Raw genomic sequence first — 21,450 nt, forward strand, 5'->3', positions numbered from 1 at the left:
TCTCGCCTTCTACTACACCGGAAAGCCAGCCCTCTCCCTGGGCAAGAGGAACATTTCAAACTGTTTCAGTCTCTGTGGTCAGAGGCTGATGTAGCAAGCTGCCCCAGGTAGCACCACCCTCGCAAACCACCCGTTGTAAAACACGATCCCACATCTGCAATATAATATCAGGTGATGAAAGGGACTTGCACCAGAAACTCAATGGCTGACGTCAACAGAGCTTGAAGTTCATGTTTGGCGCTGGTTTTGGGAAAGACTGAATGAACTGCTTCAGGAGAATCAGGACAAAATTTACCTCTGGCTGCTGCCAGGCAAAACTTTTATACCCAGGTTAACCCTGACTTCCCCATGTCTGTGGGGATGCGGGGTGGGGACACCATCAATACAAGCAGGGTCTCCCCTTTTCTTGTAGCATGGACACAGAGAGGACTGTGTGTCTCCATGTTGCTTTCATGTCTTCTGGACACCCTAAAGCATTTCACAGTCATTGGTGCTATGGTGTCAGGGAAGTCAGGAGCAATGTTTACAGGCAACTGTTGAAACCAACAGCACCAGCGCTTGGTGAGTGGGAGGGTGGGGGTGGGGGAGACATGACTCACACCAGCTACATTCACTGCTCACTCTCTCTTTGGTCAGCATGGTCACTGAGCTCCCCGACACGCTAACACTGGAGATTGGGAAGATCGCAGAGCAGGTAGGGCTGTATGGAATATAAATTTCATAAAGCAATGTCCCTACAAATATGAAATACCAAATAAATATGTTTTTAATTTTGTTTACTTGTGCTGACCTGAAGTGGCTGGAGACAAGACCCATGAAATACAGCGCTCTTAAGTGTAGCAACGGGATCACATGGACCTTGCAAAATCAACTGTTCAGATTAGCCCGGGTCGCTCATGCAGGTGCTGGACTGATTCCATGAATGGAAACTCCTGCAAAAATTGGCTCAGTGGTTTACACAACAAAGATGCCGTGAGTTTGGAGATGCAAGTGTTCCTAGCAACGATCAAGTAATGCCCCTGGGCTACCGGTCACCCTCTGGTGACCATCATGCACAGGTTGAGCAGATCTCGTGTGGACTCACTCATGGGGAAGTATGCCAGCCCCCCACAAACTGACAGTTAACCCCCTGATCGATACTGCCATGGGTTACCCTGGGTGCTCTGTACCCACAAACTGACAGTTAACCTCCTGATTGATACTGATTGATACTGCCATGGGTTACCCTGGGTGCTCTGTACCCACAAACTGACAGTTAACCTCCTGATTGATACTGCCATGGGTTACCCTGGGTGCTCTGTATCCACAAACTGACAGTTAACCCCCGATCAATACTGATCGATACTGCCATGGGTTACCCTGGGTGCTCTGTATCCACAAACTGACAGTTAACCCCCGATCAATACTGATCGATACTGCCATGGTTTACCCTGGGTGCTCTGTAGCTTCTCACCTTCCAAAGGTGAGTTAAATGCCTCCTGTAAAATACCCCTTAGTGCTGGTAAGTGGCAAAAGCAGCAAAGAGAAGCCGATGGACATAAGCTGCTGGGATGGAGAGGGATAAAGAGGGGGGAATAGGACTGATGGAATGATGGTCTGAAGGGCCTCATGTGTTTTGGCAAGGAGGAGAAGACTATGGACATTTGGCACAGGACAAGCCACTGTTGAAGGGTTCATTGTGCTCTTGAAATCTGCCTCACATTGGTGCAGATTTAAAACTGGCAGACCTTACACCTTTCTTTCAAATCTACTGAACTCAGCCCCGGGGAGGGGGCCATTACTGAATTCACCAAATGCAAAACTCAGTACACCCTGGGGACAGCAGACTTGATACAGAGATAGAAAGCAGAGAACGAACAGTACAATAGCAACAGAATGACAGACTGCCCAGTTAATGAGGGACTGCCGGAACAGGGCACAGCACGATCCCATGAAATGGGATTGCGATGAAGGGCCTCCGCATGAACCCAGACTTGTACACCAAGCTCCTCCCTGCCCATGCTGTCAGAAGGTCGGATCATGAAGCCCTGCCCCAGGACGCTCAGTGTGCGCCTCCTCATTCTCAAACCAAGGCACCACACGTGGATGTGACCAGGCCTTCGCCAGCACAGCTCCAACCATCTCTAGAGGAGGTGGGGGGGTCAGAAACTAAACGGCACTCCCCCATTGTCTGCCTGAAGACAGCCAAACATAATGGGTCCAGAAAACAGATGCAGACTGGGCAGCATGCTAATCTGACTGTGCCAGCTGGGACTGAACTGCAGGAAACAATACCATGCCTTCCCCGAACCAGAGCTCAAATGGAAAGGGCCTGTGGCTAGAGCCAACAACGCGAGTTAGAGTAGAATGACCCTTATTTGGAAGCACATGGGAGAGAGCCCTGCTCCAGGCGAAGTGTTACGGTCATAGAGACACACAGCACAGAAACAGGCCCTTCAGCCCATTGCATCGGTGCAGACCATCGCCCGCCCATTCACACAATCCCACACGAATCATTTCCCCCTCATTCCTTCACAGATTCCACTCAACTACTCAATAGGAGTAATTCACCTACCAGCCTGCATGTCTTTGGAACACGAGAGGAAATTGGGACAGCCGGAGGAACCCATGCAGTCATGTACAAACTCCAAGGTCAGGATTGAACCCAGGTTTCTGGGGGTGGGAGCTGTCTTTGAGACCACGGTTAACACTAAACCAACTGAACTGGCTTCAGAGGATGCAGCCTTGGCTAAGGAAGTAGAAGGGAATACCCAAGTACCCGTATCTTTAGGGAGCCAGAAAACTGCCCAGACTAGAGTAGGAGCGACAAGCGTCAGCGGCCGTGCACAAAGTGGCTGTACGCTGTACCACTGAGTGACCTCCCAATGTTGCCGGATCCTGAGCAACTCCAAAAATCCTGGACGGATGCAGAAATGAGGGAACGAGCACCAACAGAACACCGCCCCCCCCCACCCCCACAACGTGAAAGCTAGATCCAGAGATGAGCCGAGGGCTCGAATGGAAAGAAGGGAATGAACTTGATCCCTCCTGCTTCAAAGCAAGCTTATCAATCAGCAAGTACTCTACCTGGAGAAACCTGCCATAGAGGGGAGCTGGACACACAAACTACCTGGAGAAACCTGCCATAGAGGAGAGCTGGACACACAAACTACCTGGAGGAACCTGCAATAGAGGGGAGCTGGACACACAAACTACCTGGAGAGATAAGAAAGCAATAAAGGGGATTAAGGCAGCACCATACAACCCTTGCACAGCAGCCAAGGATGTCAATCTGAACAGCAATCAATGGCTTCAAACTGTCTTCTCTATACTGTCAAAGCAGCAGCACCCTGTGTTACTAACTTGGCAAGATTAACTTCATGAATCTTACTTTATCCACTGGCAAGTCCCTTTGAGAAGGAAAACATCCAACAAGTTGGGAAGAGTCCAAACAAAAGCTCACAGTCAGCCAAGCAACATGGGCAAGATGAGCTGTTGGATTTCTGTGGCCACAGTCATTGCTCAGAATGCAGCAAGGTTGGAAGGGTCTCGGGCAGGAAAGTCGGCAGTGACTTTGTGCACGAGGTCCCATCTCCACAGTGGAAGAACACACCTCGACCGTCATATCACTTCAGTGATGTTATCTGAGGGACAAATACAGGTTGGGTCGGCAGACCAACTCTGCCTCCCATTCGATATTGAGCCACTGGGTTCGAGAAGGCAGATGGAACCTCGATTAAAAACTGACCAATCTGTGAACTGGCTGCACACAATACACAAAGCTAAACACAACTCCCAACAAAGGGGCTGCATTCCTTCTTCCAGTCTGCCAACCAGATTACAAATCATGTGTTGTCACTTTCTCTCTGATTACATGACTCTCTTTCTCTTTAAACACCGTCTCTGCCTGACACATCGAAGTTGCTGGTGAACGCAGCAGGCCAAGCAGCATCTCCAGGAAGAGGTACAGTCGACGTTTCAGGCCGAGACCCTTCGTCAGGACTACCTGTTGTATTGCTTGAATTTCCAGCATCTGCAGAATTCCTGTTCTCTGCCTGATAGCCATTTATACATTTCCATGTGATCTCACTAAGCATAGGTTTTCCCTTTAAATAAGTATAGTTAGGATTCCGTTCCAGTGCATTCATTTTGCCATCTAGTCACTCTCCACCGCCATCGACTACTTGCTGCTCTGATAGACTCCAGCAACATAATGTAGATGGTGAGATTTTGCTCCGTGCCAATCACGGACTCTCAGAATTTACTGCACAAAAGCTATCCATCTTGCCCATGCTAAGTGAAGAGCTAACTAACCTAGTTCCACCTCCTTGCTCAGGGCCACTAACCTGCCATCCACAGGGCTTCAGGAACTCATCCAAAGACTTTGACCTCATCACCCTTCCAGAACTTTGCCAGCTTCTAGAAATTTACTTTTCCCCTTTTCTTCTTTAACTCTTTAGTTCCTTTAAATGAGCCGTTTGACCACTTTACTAAGGAAAATAGGACCTTCTTATATTTATTCCATCAAAGCCTTTCAAATTCATACATCTAAGTTCAGCTCCCCTCAGCTCTGTCTGTTCCAAATATAACACACCTAGCCCACTTAATCTTTTACATGGCTACAAATTTCTAGTCCTAGCAACATCCTCATAAATCTCCTCCCCACCTTCTCCAGCACAAGCACATCTTCCCTGTGAATGGTGCTTACCAGAACTATACCCAATACACAATCTGGGCCCTAACCAGTGATGTACCCCACCTAGTAGGGAGCTTGAACTCAATTGTTGACAAACTTAATTGTTCTTAGTGATCTTTGAGGCAAGGAATCTGACAACCCGATCAGCTCCAACTCAGAGCCGACTTTATTCCGAGGTGCCTTCAAAACAACTCTCACACTTTACCATGGAAAAGGAGACAGAATAACTGGGGGGGGGGGGGGGAATTAAATGTCACTTTAGTCACTATGCCCACTTGGAAGATCACTTTTCAAAATTGCACTTGCTTCCTATTAATGAAAATCTAACAGCCATTTCAGATTAACACTGGTAGTTTCACTGGTTTAGTTAAATATTTATATCACCTACTTAATAGTTAATTTAACTATTTATTTTACAGTGTTCAACTATACAAGGATTCTTCCAGTTTTTTTTAATTCTTAAGGTACCAAGATTATATCAACTGCATTTCCCCAACCATGTCCAAAGCATTCCTTGTGACTTGCTGCTCTGTCTTGATACACCCAAGGGACTAGGCCACAGGTAAATCAGTCATGGTGATACCAGTCTGGGGTTATATCAAAAGCCGTCAGTTTCTTTCCCTGGAGGATGCTGCTGGAGCTGTGAGAGTTGTTGGGCTAATCACTGATCCATGACCACGTTTTCTAATCACTGGCCTTCTACACCAGCATTATGAAAGTTAACTCAAATTCTCAGACTGCTGTGTTAGAGTTTGAGCTGATGTCACTCGAATCAAAATGATCAAACCAGGTCACCATCCGCCGTTCCTTTCCAGTGCAAGAGCTCCTGCTTGGTCCAATCTTTTCTAACAGCTGTAATTCTCATCTAGTTATTCCCCTTGTAAAAACTTCATTGCCTCCCCAGAGTCGTTGGGGTTAGAGGTCACTGAAATTTTAATACCTATGCTTATCTATACAAATGCCATTCAACAGCCTTGATCAGTAATTCTCTCAGATGGTTTAAATGGTTATCTAGCTACTTCTCTCATGTCAAGAGTACCTGTCTCCTCCACTCACTCATTCAAAACTCCAACTAAACTTTCAAACCTATTCCCTCTTCTACCACAGAGAAAAGTTTAAAGTCAGCACTGTCCACATAACTGGTCTAATTAGCTTTAATTCTGTTTCCAAGTTCTTAGTTCCACTCCTTCAAAACAGAATGCATTTTTATTGTTAATTTTATTTTTTCTTTGAATTAGTTCTATCCTGGGTCACTTATTTTTTCCCTTACACCAGCTAAAATCCTTCCATATCGTCTCTGTGTCCTTTTTACCACAGTTCCCCACATGTAACGGATCTATTTTGTGATACATGATTTGTACACCCATTCTGGGAGGTTATCCGTGTTCATAGGATCATGAGAACCACAGATCCCACTGAGTTCACGCGGACCATTAACTGCACATTTATACTAATCTGCCATTAATCCTGATAGTTGATGTACAAGTCTCTCTCCCCAGCTGGGAAATCCAATTTCTCGCATTCGAAGTACATTTAGCTTTTCCTCCATGAACTTTAGGTCAATAACGAAAATGTAATGTTTAGAAGTCTGAGTTCAATGAAGAGCATGTAATGCAGGCTAAACTGTGATATAGATTGAAAAAGGAATCCCATAATCAATAATTTGGTCAGAGCTCGAAATTCCTCAATATGGAATCATGAAAGGTTGTGAACAATTGCGTTCCCCTAAGTTTTCATCTCCCATGTTAAGTCATTTACATATGTGGTGGCAGTTCTTGGACCCAACATATGCCCTCGTTCAAGACCAGCTTTTGGATCCTTACACTTGACAACTATATGATTAGCTGAGTAACAGGACTTCTAATAAACCTACAAATAACAGAATGATACAAACTGAAAGTGCTGGAAAAACACAACAGGTCAGGCTTCATCTGGGCAGAGGAAGGCCTGCTGAGAATTTCATTCATTTGGTGTTCTGAATTGGAAGTTCCAGAATATGCTCCGATTGTCCAACAAGGGGTTGGTATTGGGTAATGAGCCTGGCCTTGGCTAGGTGACCACCCTTTCAGTGAGCAAGCAGTTAGGGATCAGTGACCAGAACTCTTTAAATTTTAAGATAGATAAGGATAAGTATGAACCTTGTGGGGGAGTATCAGCTTGGAGCAGGGCAAATTACGAGAGCATTAAGCAGGAACAGGGGAGAATTAATTGGGAACAGCTCTTTTGGGCAAGTCCACATCTGACGTGTGCAGGATGTTCAAAGACCAACTACAGAGTACAGGACAGGTATGTTCCGGTCAGAAGGAAGGACAAGGACGGCAAGGTAAGAGAATCTTGGATGTTGAGTGAGGTGACAAGAAGAAAAAGGAAAAGTCTGCAAATATTAGGAAGCTGAGAATTAAACAGAGCCCTTGAGACTATAAAGAAGCCCGAAAAGAACTCAGGTATGGAATGAGGAAAGCCAGAAAGGACCATGAAAAGTCTTTGGCAGGTAGGATTAAAGAGAATCCCAAGGCATTCTATACATACATCAAGAGCGAGAGGATAACTAGGGAGAGGATAAAGGAGGAACATTTGCTTGGATGCGGAGGATGTGGACGAGGTCCTTGATGAACAGGTGGGTAAGGTTCTTGATGAGTATCTTACATCAGTATTTATCAAGGAGAAGTACCTGAATGATAGGGAGATCAGTGCTGAACATATTAATATGAAAGGGCATTTCGGGGTAAAAAGGAAGGACGTGTTGGGTCTCTTAAAGAGCATCAAAGTGGATAAATCCCCAGGACCTGATAGGATATGCCACTGGTTATAGAGAGGCCAGTGAATATATTGCTGGGGCCTTGACCAATATCTTTGGGTCCTCGTTAACCACAAGTGAGGTCATAGAAGGCCAGTGAGTAGCTAATGTTGTTCCATTAACCAAAAAAGGAACCAGGGATAATCCACGAAACTATAGTCAGATGGTAGGGAAGTTACTGGAGAGATTTCTTAGGGACAGGATTTATAAGCATTTGGAAAACCACAGCCTAAATAGGGAGAGCCAGCGTGACTTTGTGAGGGGTAAGTTGTGTCTTACTAACGTGATTGAGTTTTTTTGATGAAGTGATGAGGGTGATTGATGAAGGTAGAGCTGTGGATGTTGTAAGAATGGATTTTAGTAAGACATTTGACAAGGTCCCTCATGGAAAGCTCATCTAGACGATGAAGATCCATGGGATCCATGGTGAATTGGTCATTTGGAGTCAGAACTGACTTGTCGATTGAAAAAAAAGAAGGCAGTGGTTGAAGGGACTTATTTTAGCTACAGGTCTGTGATTAGTGGTGTTCTGTAGGGATCTGTACTCAGACCTCTGCTGTTTGTGATCTATATAGATGTCCTAGATGAAACTATAGATGGATAGGTTAGTAAGCTTGGAGATGACATGAGGATTGCTCAGAGAAATGGCAGATGGAATTTAACACAAATGTGAAGAGCTTAACCTGGCCAAATGTGAAGTGTTGCACACTGTTAAGGGGCAAGACCCTTAACAGTGCTGATGAATGAGCAGAGCGATTGTTGAGTTCAAGTTCATGGCTTGGACCCCAGAATTTCTTCCTTTATATTATTTCAGCATGACCAGCAAGATTGGTGTTTTTAAGTTACCCACAGAGGTTGATAGGGTGGTTCAACTTTATAAGATTCTAGTTAGGCCGTGTCTGAAGGATTGTATACAGTTCTGGTCTCTCCATTATAGGAAGGATGTCAAAGCTTTGGAGAAGTTGCAGAAGAGGATCTCCAGGATGCTGCCTCAATTAGATGGCATGTGTTGGACACACTTGGGTGGTTTGCTCTGGAGCACTGGGGACTGAGGAGAGCTCTGAAAGAGGTTTATAAGATTATGAGAGGCATAGACAGTGGAGAGAGAGCATCTTTTACCCCAGGGTTGAAAAGTCTAATACCAGGAGGTCAGAGGTGAGAAGGTGTAGGTTCAAAGGAATGTGAGGCGCTAGAGTTTTTTTGTGTACAGAGATGGTAGCAGGAATTTTTACGAGATGCTTAGATAGGCAATGAATGTAGGGAAATGGAAGGATTTGGGCATTGTGTAGGCAGAAGGGGTTAGTTTAGTTGGCCATTTGATTACTAATTTAATTGGGTTGTCATAACATTGAGGGCCGAACATTGCTGTACTGCTCTATGTTCTGTTTGCTTTTATTCAGGAGTTCGTTGCCATGAGAGTGACCATTTCTAATGATGAAGAACCCATAGAGAACAAATCTTTGCTTTGTAATAACTCATTAACAAGTGTAATAAATCACTGATATCACTTATGATAGATGGGAATCTGACAGCAGCATTCTCAATAGTCAATCCGCTTTGTGTCTCCACAACCTAAATGTAAATCAGTGTTAAGTTCCTGTAAAACCCCAAATGACGTAATGCCGAACTATTGACCACGCAGCAGGGACAATGACAAACGTGTGTTCCAGTCTGTAATAAACCACTCTCCCTGCAACCCGTCACAAAAGGGGAAAATGTGGATCTGATCTGCGTACGACAGGTATGGGATTAAATCCTGTACTGGCAGTGAGTGCTAGTGAACGGACGTTGCCTGGAAAGTGAGACGGGCACTGGGAATGTTGGCTCAGAGTTTGGTGATCTTTGATAAGTGGGAAAGCAAATTGCCAAGAGGACACCGAGCCTACAGGGACATTGACAGGGCATGTTTGTGGGGAAACCACGACAGATGGGGTTTAGCGTGGGGAAGGGCAAGGGTTTACACTCCGGTACAACAGAATGCCAAAACATTGTTTAAATGGACTAAGATATTGATGAAAATTAAAAGTTGATACTATGTGGGTGTTTAGAGAGATTGTAGAAATACCAGAAGTTAGAATACAGGGGATTAGGTATACAACTGGGAACACTGGCTTCTTTGAATGAGAAAAGGCAAGAAGATTATCTGTGAGGACAGAACAGTGGTGCAGTTGGTACCACCAGAAGCCCGGCTTCAACCTGTGTCAAGTTTACACTTTCTCCCTGTGACCTTCTAGAGGCTCTGGGTCCCTCCCCACATCCCAGAGAAGAGTGGAGTAGTAGATTAATAGCCCAGTGCGCAGCTGAGTGGTAGAATTCCTGGTGGGCCGATAAGAATAAAAATGGTGTTAGTGTAAGTTAAGCTGTTGATGTTAGACACGAATAGAGCAGGCTGAAGGACCCGTGTCCATGCTGAATGGCAGAATGAGCTTAACAGTAACAGACATCCCACCCCGCAAAAACTCACTTCAGGGAGGTAGCACCATCAGTTTGCAGGAGACTCCCAGAACTTCCGGGAGAGGTGGGATGTCTGCAGTAAGACATGGAGAATGGGAGGTGTGCACACAGATAGAAGGATTGTTGGAATTCCTGACACTGAAGAACTGTGAATGTGCTTGCCAGTGGGAGGTGCAGATTTTTGGACAGTGGGGCATCCAAAGATCATGAGCCCAGGCAAGAAAATGGAACTGAAGGCAAAATCTTCTATGACAAGGGTCTGCATGCAGTAGTCCTACCCCTGTGGTACATGTTCTCCCAGTCTCTCACAGCACAGCTGTGATCAAGTACATTACAATTAAGGGGAAAGTGTACAAAATCAGCAGCAAAAAACAGGCCCTTTGGCCCCTCACGTCCAGGCCTACACTCAATCACCCCTTTATTAGGCACCTGCTACATGTTCGCGGTCTCTTGCTGTTGTGGGTCCATCCACTTCAAGGTTCAACAAACTGCACACTGACAGATGATTTTTCTGCACACCACTGCTGTTTGAGTTCCTGTCAGCTTGAACAAGTCTGGCCATTCTCCTCTGAGCTCTTGCATTAATAAGGCATTTTTGCCTGCAGAACTGCCACTCACTAGGTATCTTTTGTTTTTCCACACCATTCTTTGTAAACTCTAGAGACTGTTGTGGACGACAATCCCAGGAGATCAGCAGTTTCGAGATACTCAAACAATCCGTCTGCCACCAACAATCATTCCATGGTTAAAGTCTCTTCGATCACATCACTTCCCCATTCTGATATTTGATCTGAGCAATAAATGCATAAAAGCATGCAGGCATGGTCAAGGGGTTTAGTTGTTGTTCAGACCAAACATCAGAATGGGGAAGAAATGCGATGTAAATGACTTTGACCATGGAGTTATTGTTGGTGCCAGGTGGAGTGGTTTCAGAACATCAGAAACTGCTGATCCCCTGGGATTGTCATCCACAACAGACTCTGGAGTTTACAGAGAATGGGGCCAAAAAACAAAAAACAGCCAGTGAGCAGCAGTTCTGCAGGCAAAAATGCTTCGTAAATGAGAGAGGTCAGAGGAGAATAGCCAGACTGGTTCAAGCTGACAGGAAGGCAACAGTAACTCAAGTAGCCATGCATTACAACAGTGGTGTTCAGAAGAGCATCTCTGAGCACACAACACATCAAACTTTGAAGTGGATGGGCTACAGCAGCAGAAGACCACAAACATACACACTCATTGGCTATTTTATTAGGTACAGGAGGCTACTGAGTGTATGCTTCAATGTACATGTGACAAATAAAGGTAATGCTGTCAGTGTGTTGTACAAGGAGATCTGTGTTCCTATGAAGGAAAGTATCCCATATGTCTTCATCACTATCTTATCTTCCTGCTCTGCCATCTTCAGGGACCTTTGAACTTTGCCCTATCATTCACAGTACACTGTGTGTCCTATACTTAAATGCATCACCTCATACTCATCAAGATTAAACTCAATCTGCCATGCCCAATTTACCAGCTGATTAATGTCATTCAGCAGCCTAACACTCTCTCCTCATTATCAACAACACTACCAGTCTGGGCTTGAGCAGCAGAGGATATAACATTGGGCAAGTTGTTAGGAATGGGCACTCAGTGGTTGACCCGCTTACCTTGCAGACAGACATCTGATTGGTGGTGAGCGTGCCAGTCTTGTCGGAGCAGATGATTGACGTGCAGCCCAGCGTCTCCACGGAAGGAAGGCTCCTGACGATGGCATTCTTCTTGGCCATGCGCCGGGTACCCAGGGCCAGGCAGGTAGTGATGACAGCAGGCAGCCCCTCGGGAATGGCAGCCACTGCTAAGGCCACTGCAATCTTGAAATAGTAGATGGCCCCACGCACCCAGGACCCTCCGTGGACAGGGTCGTTGAAGTGCCCAATGTTGATGACCCACACAGCCACGCAGATGAGAGATATCACCTTGGACAGCTGCTGGCCAAACTCATCAAGCTTCTGCTGGAGAGGAGTCTTCTCACAGCCGGTGGACGCCATCTGGTTGCGAATCTTGCCAATCTCCGTGTTGACTGCTGTGGCCACCACAACACCCAGCGCCTTCCCAGCCGCGATATTGGTTCCCTGAGAGAAACAGCAAGCAAAGGCAAGGTCAGCAATGGCTCCAACAATTGTCAGCTGGAAAAATGAAAGGAGAAATGAAGTTTAATAAGGCACCTAAATTTTAAAAGTATCATTACTCTCCACATGAAATAACGCTTCATGCCACACACATAAAATACTGGATGAACTCAGCAGGTCAGGCAGCATCTATGAAGGGAAATGAGCAGTCGATGTTTCAATCCGGGATCCTTCATCAAGACTGGGAAGGAAGGGGATAAGATACCAGAATAAGATGGTGGGGGAGGAGGGAGGAACACAAACTGGCAGGTGATATGCGAGACTGGGTGAAGAGGAAGGAGAGTGGGTGGCTGGGGAAGGAGGCGGGGAACAAAAGGAAGGTGATAAGTGGAAGAACCTAACCATTAATGTTGAGGGGAAGGGAAGGGAGCCATAGGACTGGGGGAAAACAAAAGGGGAGGGGAGCAGAAGGGAAATTGGAGCAGAAGTTGATGTTGATGCCACCAGGTTGGAGGCTACCAAGATGGAATATGAATTGAAAGAACAGTTGTAAAAAGATTTTGATTGCTGGGTTTAGCTTTAAGTAAAACCTTTCATTCCTAGTGCATGCAGTTCTAGTCACCCCATTATAGGAAGAGTGTAGGGGCTTTGGGGAGGGCACAAAAGAGATTCACCAAGATGCTGCTTGGGTTAGAAGGCATGTGTGATAAGGAGAGGTTGGACACACTTGGGTTGGGACAGCAGAGGCTGTGGGGAGATTTGATAGAGGCTTATTAGATTATGAGAGGTAGACATTCAGAATATTTTCCCCAGGAGAGAAGTGTCAAATACTAGTGGGCATGCATTTAGTTTAACAGAGATGTGTGGGTCAATTTTTTTTTTATACACAGAGTTACGGGTACCTAGGACAGTGGTGGAAGCAGATACAATAGAGGCATTTAAGAAGCTTTTGGACAGATGCATGAATATGCAGGGAATGGATCAGCTACAGGCAGATGAGATTTAGATTGGCATTGTGGTTGGTTCAGACACAAGTGGCTGAAGGCCCTGTTGCTGTTTTGTATTCTGAGCCCCTTCACAGCAGCCATGTCATTTCCTTCTTATTGCTGAGTTAGGTGAACTACACAATTGCTCCAGGGACTATGTTCTTTATAGCAAAGTCAACTACAAAACCCCCAGTGCCAGTCTGATACAATAAACTGATCTCTGCTATTGTCAGTCTCCTTTAAACCAGCTGGCTATCTATGTGTCTGTTACAAAGATCCTCAATTAATTCCTTTCAGAAAAGCAATTTCAATTTTCCCAGATAATAACTTGCCCATACAGTGTCAGAGGATCTCCTCACAAATCTTGCTCTCACTCTTCACCCTGCATCGGAAAAGCCTTCCGTGCACTATATAATAACCGAGAGAGCTCACAATGTCTCAGAGGTGACAGCCCACCACCCGAGAGAGCTCACAATCTCTCAGAGGTGACAGACCACCACCCGAGAGAGCTCACAATCTCTCAGAGGTGACAGCCCACCACCCGAGAGAGTTCACAATCTCTCAGAGGTGACAGCCCACCACCCGAGAGAGCTCACAATCTCTCAGAGGTGATAGCCTATCACCCGAGAGAGCTCACAATCTCCAAGGTAACAACCCACCACCCGAGAGAGCTCACAATCTCTCAGAGGTGACAGTTTATCACCTGTCAGATTATCTACATATTTCAACTGTCATAATTACAACTTTGAACTGTCAGTGTTGAGTTATTCTACAGCTTACTGCTCACTACACCACTGATGCTTAGGGCAGCATGAAGGTTCTCCATCTCTATCTGTCCATACTATTGCACGCAGATGGAGGAGGATTCTTCATTGCTGTTTCTGTAACAGTTTTTCTTTAAACCAGTCAGGTTTGTTAGTCCTGAGTTGAATCCCTGAAATTGCAGGGCTGGTGGACCACTCTTAGTCAGGCCTCTACCCTTTGAACTGTTTGGCACGGGTAACCTTACCAAGAGCCAAAGCACAAGACCCTGACTCTAGCCAAGAGAGCTCTCTGGTCTATTGAGGCACGTAAGCCTACAACCCTGTGACAAGGTAATGGTCCTCCTGGAGGTTCATCTACAGATGTCACTGATAAAATACCTCCACTTGCCAACTTGGCCTTTATCAAATTCAATATCTACATTTAAGATGCCACTTGCCCAAGTCCACCAGTTGGTTACATTCTCAAACACCTCCACATTTTCATCTGCACCCTTCCTTAAGCAGATGGAAAGTGGAAACAATGCTGAAGGAACGTCAGATTCGAGCACTAAACCAACTTGACATGGAACAGACACAAGTGGCTGAAGGCGGGAGGAGAAGATGGCAGCGCGCCGCGCGTGCGCAGCTCTCCGGTGAAAAATGATGTCATATCTGTTAAATAGGGGCCGTGGACAATTCTGACTTGATGGAGAATGGACATGAAAGCACAGAGGAACATCTGGAGAAATTTCTGAAACGTTCGTCCGCTGCTGTTGTTACTGTGTGGTCAGGAATCTTTCGGAGGGTAGGCCTCAAAATCCCCGGACTTGCCTGCTTTTGGCAACCGAGAAGGAGGTCGAATCATTCCGCAGAGATGCCGTTCAGTACTTGGTGTTAGAGAACTGATCAGAGCTCGAAGTTTTCGGATGACTCAGAGTCGGATTGTGGTCGGCATGGCAGGGAGAGTTTTTCTTCCTTCTCCCGTCTGTGTGAGATGTGGGACATTTGAGAAACTTTGAACTTTACTGTGCTCACGGACTTTCTTCATCAAGTTATGGTATTGTTACACTGCTTGTAACTATATGTTATAATTATGTGGTTTTGTTAGTTTTTTCAGTCTTGGTTTGTCCTGTGTTTTGTGATATCATACCGGATGAAATAATGTATCATTTCTTAATGCATGCATTACTAAATGACAATAAAAAGGGGACTACGTGTCTTCATAACCTAATCTAACATTTAGATCATAAGACCATAAGACAGAGGAGCAGAATTAGGCCATTCAGCCCATCGAGTCTGCTCTGCCATTCCATCGTCACTGATCCTGGATCAAAGGATACAGATGTAAGGGAATACACTAGATTCTAGTTACTTGGGCCATCAGTTAATTGGAGCAACCACTTATTTGGAACAACCCTTAAAGAACAAAATTTATTCAAGAAAATAGCTGGGATTCTCTCCATTTATTTGGGACACTATCTCGCTTAATTGGGATAGAAAACTGTTGCCAAAAAGTTTCTAACTAGCATCGGTCACATGCACTGGCTTGGGTGCTAGACACTCCACCACGTTTTGAGCCAGCAGTTTTTAAATAGCACCAGTTGCATGTGTTTGTTTTCAAAAGACCAAGTAACCGTGACTTTTTTATCACTGATACTTGGCAAGAAATAAGCAGTAAGACAATTCAGAACCGTTTTGTTCACTGTGGTTTCAAGCTCGGAGATGCTAGAAATGATTAGGAGTGAAAATGAAAATTTCATGATTTCAACAAGTTAGGATCTACGGGGAATTTGAAGGTATTAACAATAATCTTTACAATGAAAGTGAAGAATTGGAGGATGCAGTCATCGAAATGCAGTCAGTCCATTATCTGCACTTGGTGTCTGCGTTGATTTTATTCATTTACAGTCAGAAGAAAGATTTGGATGAATTGCTCAGTTGTTAAGTATTAGGCTTTAAAGTACTGTAATAGCACTGGTTCTAATTTCTTCTGAATTTCATCTAAATACATAATTTGTTACTCAGTTTGTCTTTTTTGTTCCTTTTTAACTATTTCCATGAGACTTTAGCTAATTGGAGCAGCTGCTTAATTGGGACAAAATGTACTGGTCCCAATGTGTCCCAATTAACTGGAATTCACTGCAGTAGGGCAGTGACCAGTAGGTCCCTCCATCCCTTTATTCTCCCTTACCAACCGTCTTTGTTCCTTAGGGACTCAATCTCTTCATTTTGACACCATTACTTCTCATATTGACAACCAGTCTTCCTCCTTAACACACTGCTGAACTTACATTTCAGGAGCCTGTCTTATGAGGAAAGGTTGAGTGAGATGGGGCTTTTCTCTTTGGAACAAAGGAGGATGAGAAGTATAAGATTATAAGAGGTATAAATAGAGTGGACAGTGCCTTTTTGCTAGGGAGACAATGGCAAATACCAGAGGTTATGTCCAGTCCCAATGGCCAATACCAGAGGTTATGTCCATTCCCAATGGCAAATACCAGAGGTTATGGCCAATCCTTTTAAGGTGAGGAGGAAAGCTTAGGGAAGATGTTCAGGGGTAGTTTTTCTAAAAACACAGAGTGTAAAGTGCCTGGAACACCCTGTTGGGGTGGTGTAGTTGCAGATACTTTAGAGACATTTAAGAAACTCTTAGATAGGCAGATGAATGAAATTTGTGCCCACAGGAAAAAGAAGTTCAGGGTTATATGTGATGACATGTATGTATTCAGATAATAAATTTTACTTTGAAAAGAAAAATGGAGGGCTATGGGTTTTGTAGGAGGGAAGGGTTAGATTCATCAGGGAGTAAGTTAATATGTCAGCATAGCATCATAGGCTTAAAGGCCTGTACTGTTCTATATCCTAAAGGCTTTAATTTGGGAAACTTATTTTTGACTCAATTACTTTAACTTGTGGAAATATATCCTAATGTGTTGCTGGACAGAAAATCTTGTTTGCCACAAATATTTACCACTACTGGGTGAGGTGCTCTGTCACCCATCTGCTTTCACTTTGCTTCTCTCAACTTCGCCTTTAACTTGGGTTTACCTTCAGCATTGCCAATAGTTTCGGTCACGTTATGATCACTTGCCCAGAATAGTCTTTACGTCACCTTCTGTTTTCCAGTTCATTTACTAAAACCAGCACTAGGACCACATTGTTCCTCAAGGAACTCCAGCCAGTCCCCGGTGACTCAGGGGCCCTGCTATTCCGGTTCTGGTGCTTTTGAAATTAACCGTGCCTCTGTTTTCCCCTCATTATATAAGTTTATAATGCACAGTGTTGACACAGAACTTTAGTTCACAATCCTATATGGATACATCTAAAAACAGCTTCAAACACCTCCATCTACTGTTGTCCAATCCTACTTCTAACTTGTCTCCTCCTTTTGCAATTGTCCCTGAGATTGTGGCTTACAGTGAAGTCAAGTCATTGTTAAAATGAAATTATCATCCCTTGCCACTGCAGTGAATTGGCCCTAATTTTATTGCTAAAATGGCTATGGATTTCTCATCCAAAATCACATCCTGCCTCATGTTTGTCCTTTCTAGCCCATCCCATCCCTGCAATTTCTCTGATAAATAGCTCTTAAATGTTCTGCCAGCTGCTTCTTGTCCTAATCCCTCGTTAGTACAAGACAAGGATGCACATCTCCCCCTGTTCTTGGGCCCTTCTCCTCCATGGAGTCGTGTGGAAAATGGTCAGAGGGGTCACTCTTCGCTTGGCAGGCTGTAAGGTTTACATTCCCACAGTCAGGGCTCAGTGTGCTTGTTGGAGGTGTGAGAACGTGACGCTCCAGTGCTGATGAGCACACTTGACATGATATCAGGTCAACAACCAATAGCTTCTTTAAAGTATAGGCACATGGGCATCTTAAAAGAGACCAGTGACAATGCTGCTGCCTCGTAGCTCCAGAGACCCTGTCTGATGCTGACCATCACTGCTGTTCATGTGGAGATTCACTGCACGTTCTCCCTGTGAACGTGTGAGATTCCTCTGGCTGCACCTGCCTCCCCTGCATCCCAAGGATATGTGGTTCATTAGGTTAATTGGTCACTGCAAATTGCCCCTTGTGACTGAGTGAATCAAATGAGTAATGTCGATGGCAACATGAGAGAACTGCTTATAATTGATAGGATTGCTCAGTGAATCAGCATAGACTGGATGGGCTGAATGGCCACCTTGTAGGTTATAAGGGAATATATAAAGTGGATAGGGTGGTAAAATGGAAGGGTGTTTGAAGTCAGGAGCACTGGTGATAGTGGTGCAAGGACAACCATAAATTGCAGGAAAACTCTTGCAAATTGGGTTTGAATTTCTCCAAGCTGTTCCCTGCCTTTATCCCCACTTTTGCTACTTTCCTTTCATCTCCTCATCAAGGCAAATGCCACTTGAGGTTACAGCACACAGGCCTCTCTGCACAACAGATCTCTTCCCCATGCAAACCAACAACTCTTTTTTTAGGTAGCGATACAATGCAGAACCGGCTCTTTGAGCTGCACCGCTCAGCATTCCCAATTTAACCCGAGACTAATCAAGGGACAATTTACAATGACCCACTAACCTTGGATTATGGGAGGAAACTGAAGGATCTGGAGAGAACACACATTTCACGGGGAGGACGAACAGACTCTTTACAGCTGACACTGCCAATGAACTCTGACAGCCTGAGCTGTAATAGAGTCCTGCTAACAACAATGCTACTGTGGCACTTGGCCTGAAAAGTCAGTTGGTTTCCCCTCTTCATAAATGCTACTTGACCTGCTGAGTTCCTCCAGCATTTTGTGTTTGTTTCCTATAACACCAATGATTTTCTTCTGGCCTGTAAGTAATACAGCATCAGAATTCATCGCTGGGCTAATTTTCAACCTCTAAGGTCTACCTTAAGTTTCAACAGTACTTAAGCACCCCCCAGAACAATGCAAAGCAATTTTTAGAGCCTTGCCTGCAGAGGATAATGAAGAATTATACTTTACGACAGTGTGAGAGAATGTGCTCAAAATGTACATGTTACACTTGGGAAAAATTGGGCAAAAAGCCAAAAGAAAATTGTGCCCAACACAAGTTGATCTCCCCACTTCATTGAACTAATCTTCAAACTCCAATTGTTAATAATGCAAAATTCTACCTGACAGCAGAACGAGATCCTGAGAAATAGCTTTTGACTTTCATCCAGGAAGTAGCTCCTACCTTTGGTTTCAATAGGTACATTTAATGTCAGGGAAATGTATACAATATACATCCTGAAATTCTTTTTCTTCGCAACCCTCCATAAAAACAGAGGAGTGCCCCATGATGGTTAAATGTTAGAACCCCAAAGCACCTCCCCAGCTCCCCCCACGTGAAAGCAGAGGCAAAGCAATGATCCCCCCTCCCCCACCAGCAAAAAAAGCAGCACCCCCCACCGAGCACTCAAACTTGCAGCAAAGCGTCAATATGGGTATCCCCGGTTTATACGTACCGAAAACAGCATATTCTTCTTGTCCTGGTTTACGGCCCGTGGGTCAGGCACGGGGTCATTGTGTTTGATGACAGAGACAGATTCCCCTGGATATAGAAAGGAGAAAGAGTGAGGGAACATAGAACACACAGAATGGGGATTCCCAAAGTGAACAGACCTGTCCAGTGGTTTCACACATCATACTGGGTACACGCTGACCAACGGAAGGCTTGCTGTAAAGAACCACTGGCAATGAAGGACCCGGTGGGTTAAGCTGGGTGCTTCTGAAAGACTAGTTTGCAAAGGCGGATGATTTTGAAATATCAATCAAGGATCTTTGGTGAGAACACACCAAAGTTACATCTCCATTCAGCAGCTGACAATCTGATACCTTTTCCTGATCCGAAAAGAAGCAAACATTTAGCTCTGCCCGCTGAACATTAATACCTTTTGCCTCTGGATCTTCGGGATGTATGTAAAGGAAATAAAAGCTGCAAGTTAAACAGCATGACCAGCTGCTTCTGAACTGCAAATTTAGCTACATCACCTCCCTCATCACATGAAGGAAATATCGTTCAGAACAGTTAGACAAATTGACAGAGATTAAGCAGCAACATCCGTCAATAAAACATCAGACAAGGGCTTCACATTTTTAATCAACACACTAAGTGTTGACTCCAGCGATAAGGGAAATCAGGCTCTCCAGATTCTTACTGTGAACCTTTATCATGAAAGGGTAGCAAAACACACAAGATGCTGGTGGATCACAGCAGGCCAGGCAGCATCTATAGGAAGAGGTACAGTCGACGTTTCGGGCCGAGACCCTTGGTCAGGACTAACTGAAAGAAGAGATAGTAAGAGATTTGGAAGTGGGAGGGGGCGGGGGAGATCCTAAATGATAGGAGAAGACAGGAGGGGGAGGAATGGAGCTAAGAGCTGGAAAGTTGATTGGCAAAAGGGATACCAACTTTTCAGCTCTTAGCTCCATCCCTCCCCCTCCTGTCTTCTCCTATCATTTAGGATCTCCCCCACCCCCTCCCACTTTCAAATCTCTTACTAGCTCTTCCTTCAGTTAGTCCTGATGATGGGTCTCAGCCTGAAACGTCGACTGTACCTCTTCTTATAGATGCTGTCTGGCCTGCTGTGTTCACCAGCATTTTGTGTGTGCGGCTTGAATTTCCAGCATCTGCAGATTTCCTCGTGTTTGCGTCATGAAGGGTTAGTGAGGGCAGCTTGGTAGAGGACTACTACCTTGTGTATACTCAGTGTATAGACCATCCATTTGCATATCTCAGTGACCTGCTCGGGCTCCTAGTGCGCACAATTACAAGTATCATCTTCATATTGGAAATCCATGGAGTTGAATTTGAGCTCCACAGTTTCACCCAGCTAAAAGAGCTAAAGGCTTTTGTGAGGTTGAAAATGGTGAAAGCCATCTTTGCTTGTGCCACTAGATCAAACAGAATTCATAACTGTTGTTCCAAGATTTGTTGCTTGCTCAGGAGGCCCACAATGGTGACTTTACCCTGGCAGCGTGCTGCAGCCGGACTTGTGAAATCCTGGTGATCCTGTATTACTCCTCTACCCGATGGATTACTGTAGTTGATTACTTGCTGAACTACCTCTAGCCAGTGTCCCAGATTAAGAATGAACAACCCAGTGGCTGTTTAGATCAAGAGAATACTCTTTATCCACAAAGCATAGAGGAACATTTTAACCCTCTCACTTCTTCCCTTCCCAAGTCCACAGAATTTCTCCAGCTTTTACTTAAAGTGAGTGCCTGGCCTTGCCTGAGATAAGAGCAGGCTGACCTGTGGAATTACTCAGCTATGTTCCAAACAGAAGTCTCAGAACGTGGTTCCTGAACCTGATTTATGCATCCTGAGCCACGTCATGATCCTCACCAGCAGCAAAGTTATCACCTTCCAAGGTCAACGCCTCCCTTTTCCGCATTTGATTTTGTTAACTAAAAGTTAGTGTTCAGCAAATCATGTAATTACACTGTGGAAAATGGTCCTGCAACCGGACACACATCGGCAGGTGGCTGACGGTCCTTGGTGTGCAGCAGGGTGATAGTGGGACGGGAGCTGCCTCTGAGTGGCAGTTGTGTTTACCTAGGGTCAGTGGTTTCACATCACTGGAGGGAGGAGAAGATGGTGACGTGACGCAGCGCACGCAGCCGTTCCGAATGATATCGTATCTGTGAAGTAGGATGCCGTGCACAATCCTGAGTTGATGGAGACA

At 45.0% G+C, this 21,450-nt stretch overlaps 1 protein-coding gene across 2 annotated transcripts in view; it reads right to left on the reverse strand.

The window, feature by feature from the left end:
• Positions 1-21,450, reverse strand: part of LOC140193231 (sarcoplasmic/endoplasmic reticulum calcium ATPase 1-like) — a 199,933-nt gene that overhangs the window by 79,234 nt on the left and 99,249 nt on the right. For both annotated transcript variants that reach the window (XM_072250625.1, XM_072250624.1), the window contains exons 7-8: positions 19,228-19,313; positions 11,576-12,040 (exon numbers count right to left, since the gene is read on the reverse strand). In XM_072250625.1, coding sequence (XP_072106726.1) covers positions 11,576-12,040; positions 19,228-19,313 — 551 coding nt within the window. The remainder of the gene's footprint in view (positions 1-11,575; positions 12,041-19,227; positions 19,314-21,450) is intronic.

This window comes from Mobula birostris, unplaced genomic scaffold (assembly GCF_030028105.1).
Source record: "Mobula birostris isolate sMobBir1 unplaced genomic scaffold, sMobBir1.hap1 scaffold_460, whole genome shotgun sequence".
NCBI lineage: Eukaryota > Metazoa > Chordata > Chondrichthyes > Myliobatiformes > Myliobatidae > Mobula > Mobula birostris.